This window comes from Agelaius phoeniceus, chromosome 4 (genome assembly GCF_051311805.1).
Source record: "Agelaius phoeniceus isolate bAgePho1 chromosome 4, bAgePho1.hap1, whole genome shotgun sequence".
In the NCBI taxonomy this organism is placed as follows: Eukaryota; Metazoa; Chordata; class Aves; order Passeriformes; family Icteridae; genus Agelaius; species Agelaius phoeniceus.
This window is the reverse complement of record NC_135268.1, coordinates 12,303,846-12,307,001: the sequence shown is the minus strand read 5'-3', so window position 1 is coordinate 12,307,001 and position 3,156 is coordinate 12,303,846. Positions and strand designations below refer to the sequence as shown.

The following is a 3,156-nucleotide window of genomic DNA, read 5'->3' as shown; positions in this document are numbered from 1 at the left end:
GCCATTGCAAGTTTTGGTTTATTTCACTACACGGGGGGCAGAAAACAAAACAAACCAAGCTATAGCTGTTAGCTGAACTTAATGGCTTTGACTTTGAAGTCACCCTCCACAGCCAGGTATTCAATTTTCTCCATGCCCAGCCGATTTGGGAACTTGAACTCTGCCTCGGGCAGCTTCACCGTGGCCTCAGTTTCATCAAAGGAGATGCATATCTGTAGAGAGCCATGAGAGAGAAGGAAGGAATGGAGGAAGGAATGAAGCTGACACAGCTCCCAGGCTTTGCTCACTCCCACTACCTCCCGTCTGGGCACAGGACAGGCAAGGTGGTGCTGCTGCCAAGGCCATGCTCAGCAGCTCAGCCCCCTCCCTGCCAGCAGAGGCATAGGAGGGAGGAAGCTTCTGCACCGTGGGATGAGACAGACCCAGTCTGAGTCTGACCTCAGTGCTGTTGCTGCTCTGAGGGGCACAGCTTAGCCCAGAGTGGGGCACTGAGCAGCTGGGAATTGACTTGGGCAGTGCAGCTCTAGACACTTCCTTGGCTCTTCCCCTGGGGCTCATTCCCCTTTCCATGCTTGCTCCTTCTGCACCACACAGGCACAGGGCAGCATTAAAAAGCTGTGCCCTTGGCCACTCAGTGCCTGGGCCCAGTGCACACCCCTGGGGCCTCACCTCAATCTTGTCACCATGCTGGAAGGGGAAGTCAGCCTTCCTGTCCTCCTCCCCCCACACGCCATCCTCCTTGGAATTGCACACGATGGTGTTGACATCCCCGTGGCAGTCAAAGCGAGGGTTGAAATGCAGCATGAGGGTGTTGCTGTCCTTCCCCACGTTCACAGCAAACCTGGGAAAACAGAGCTAGTGCAGAGGGTGCCAGTGCAGCAGCTCCAGCTGCCAGTGCTGACAAGCTGAACACAGCTGGAGCTCTGGCTTCCCCCATCAATCCATTCACCACCTCACTCACCCTTTGGCATCAGACTGGATCTTCCCTTTGACCTTGATGCACTCACCAGGCTCAACATCCAGCTGAGTAACAACCAGTCCCTGCAGGGCCAAACCACAGGAGTTAGTCTATCCCAAGGCAAGGCTTCCAATCCTGCTTGGGCCAGGGCACACAGCAGCTCTGGCACACCCAAAGATGAGTTTTGTGCTAGAGGAAGAGCTGAGTCAGGCCCCTGCCTGTCCCAGCAGCCACAGGGGTCTCACCCTCCCCTAAGCAGCATAAGGTGACAAGGAGGTGGGGTGGGTTGGCCCTGGCTGGATGCCAGGTACCCACGAGAGCCACTGTGTCACAACTGCATGGGGGAGAAAATACAACAAAAAGCCCATGAGTTGAAACAGAGACAGGGAGGGAGAGGTCACTCACTGTTACTGTCACAGGCAAAACAAAGTCAACTTGGGGAAAATAATTTTACAGAGCAGGATAATGAGAAGTAAAACAGGCCTTAAAAATGCCTTCCTGCCACTCCTTCCCGGGCTCTACCTCTTCCCCGTCAGTGGCACAGGGAAGCAGGCAAGGGGGAGGGTGTTTTTGCCACTGCTCGAGGAGAGGAGTCTTCCCCTGCTCAGTGTGGGTCCCTCCCACAGTGCTCCCCTCCAGTGAGAGTCCTCCCTGTGAGCTACAGCTCTTCACCAGCTGCTCCAACATGGGTCCCTTTCCACGGGGTCACAGCCTTCCTCGGCCATCCCCCTGCTGCAGCACAGAGTGCTCCCTGGGCTGCAAGTGGATTTCTGCTTGCCTGTTGACATCCATGGGCTGCAGAGGGGCAGCTGCCTCCCCATGGCCTTCACCACAGGCCGCAGGGTGTTATCACAGAGCCACTCCTGCCGTCCCTGATGGGCTCGGCCTTGGCCAGCGCCGAGTCTGTCCTGGAGCTCGCTGGCCTTGGCTCTGCCCGACACGGGGGAGGCTCTGGCAGCTTCTCACAGCAGCCACCCCGGTAGTCCCCTCTGTTACCAAAGCCTGGTCACACCAGCCCAGTACTGAGCTACTTAACCGTGTGCCGGGTCAGGTAGGGAGGCAAACTGCAAATTAGCTTGCTTGGGCGCTGCCCCCCAGCCCCCTGACGCCACCCTTGCCCTCATGCCTGCTCCCTGCTCTGCCCACACACAGCCTGCCGAGCTCAGGGTTCCTCGAGTCACTGCACTGCTTATCCCCACGGCACCAACTCTGCCTCCTGGCTCTGGAATGCAGCCGCTGCGCCCGGGGGGTCTTTCGAGGAAAGGAAAGCTGCGGGAGCAGGGGCGGGTTAGAGTACACTGCCAGCCTGCTTTCCTCTCCTGTTGCATTAAGAGTAAACCCACTCCTGCACCCAAAAGGCATTTTTCCAGAAGAAAAACACACAGATTAAGGAGAAAAAGTATAAAGAGCCTGGAAACTGTAGAATTGCAAATGGACCCAAACCTTTAGAGCACTTGAGAATATAAACATTCCTCAGCTTCCCCACTTAGATAACATGCTAGAGAAGAGAAGTACGGCTGGTCAACCCTAACTATTCCTCCCAAAGCCATACATCAGCCTTACATTTCCTCCTCTCCGCCCATCTCTAGCACCACTCTAAACCCCACAGGCAGCCCAGGCGAAATCCCAGTCCTGCTTGGCACAGCAGCCCGGCTCGCAGGCGGCACTCACTTTCTCCATGCTGCGGACACCGGCCCCGGCAGGCAGAACAGCCCCGAGCCCCTCTCCCGGCACGGAGTGACGCAGCGCCAGGCTCCGGCAGCTGATCGCAGCGGGCAGGACCATCACATGGTCGGGGGGGACCAGCAGAGGGGGATTGATAATCGCAGCTGTTGGGCTGGGGCCCGAGCCTCCCAGCCATTTACAAGGGGGCGGCGGGAGACCTCTATCGATACTGTTCTTTGCAGGCAGCCTGTGTGTGATTTTAAGAACTAGTGATTGCTTGCTTCGGCGTGATCCGTGCTGTAAGCTCTCCTAGCTGCTGTGCAGGATCCCAGGAACCGGAGCGCTGCTCTGTGCTAGGAGCCAGGTGGCTGCTTTTTGTTCGGCCATCCGTGTCTAAACTCAGGGTTGGGAGTCCTCGTGTTCCTGCTGCCAAGTGGCTGCCTCTGTGGATACGGGTGGATGCGCTCTCCCAGCCCAGCCTGGTGGGAGACACTGGGTACAAAGCCTCGCTGCTTGCAGTTAAATGAAAGCCG

The 3,156-nt window shown here is 57.3% G+C and overlaps 1 protein-coding gene across 1 annotated transcript; it reads right to left on the bottom strand.

Annotated features, from left to right (window-relative positions):
• Window positions 1–2,833, bottom strand: LOC129120813 (16 kDa beta-galactoside-binding lectin). Its single transcript, XM_054633576.2, has 4 exons — window positions 2,630–2,833; window positions 962–1,041; window positions 670–841; window positions 1–212 (listed from the first exon to the last, which is right to left on the bottom strand). Exons 1-4 carry the CDS (start codon window positions 2,741–2,743, stop codon window positions 69–71), a joined length of 510 nt encoding a protein of 169 aa, XP_054489551.2. The 5' UTR covers window positions 2,744–2,833; the 3' UTR covers window positions 1–68.
• Between the last annotated feature and the right edge of the window lie 323 nt (window positions 2,834–3,156).

Coding starts and splice junctions, on each gene's coding strand:
- LOC129120813 (XM_054633576.2), bottom strand. CDS start 2,743: ATGGTCCTGCCCGCTGCGATCAGCTGCCGGAGCCTGGCGCTGCGTCAC. Junction 1,042..2,629: donor GTGTCCGCAGCATGGAGAAA/GTGAGTGCCGCC, acceptor TTGGCCCTGCAG/GGACTGGTTGTTACTCAGCT. Junction 842..961: donor ATCCAGTCTGATGCCAAAGG/GTGAGTGAGGTG, acceptor CTGTTTTCCCAG/GTTTGCTGTGAACGTGGGGA.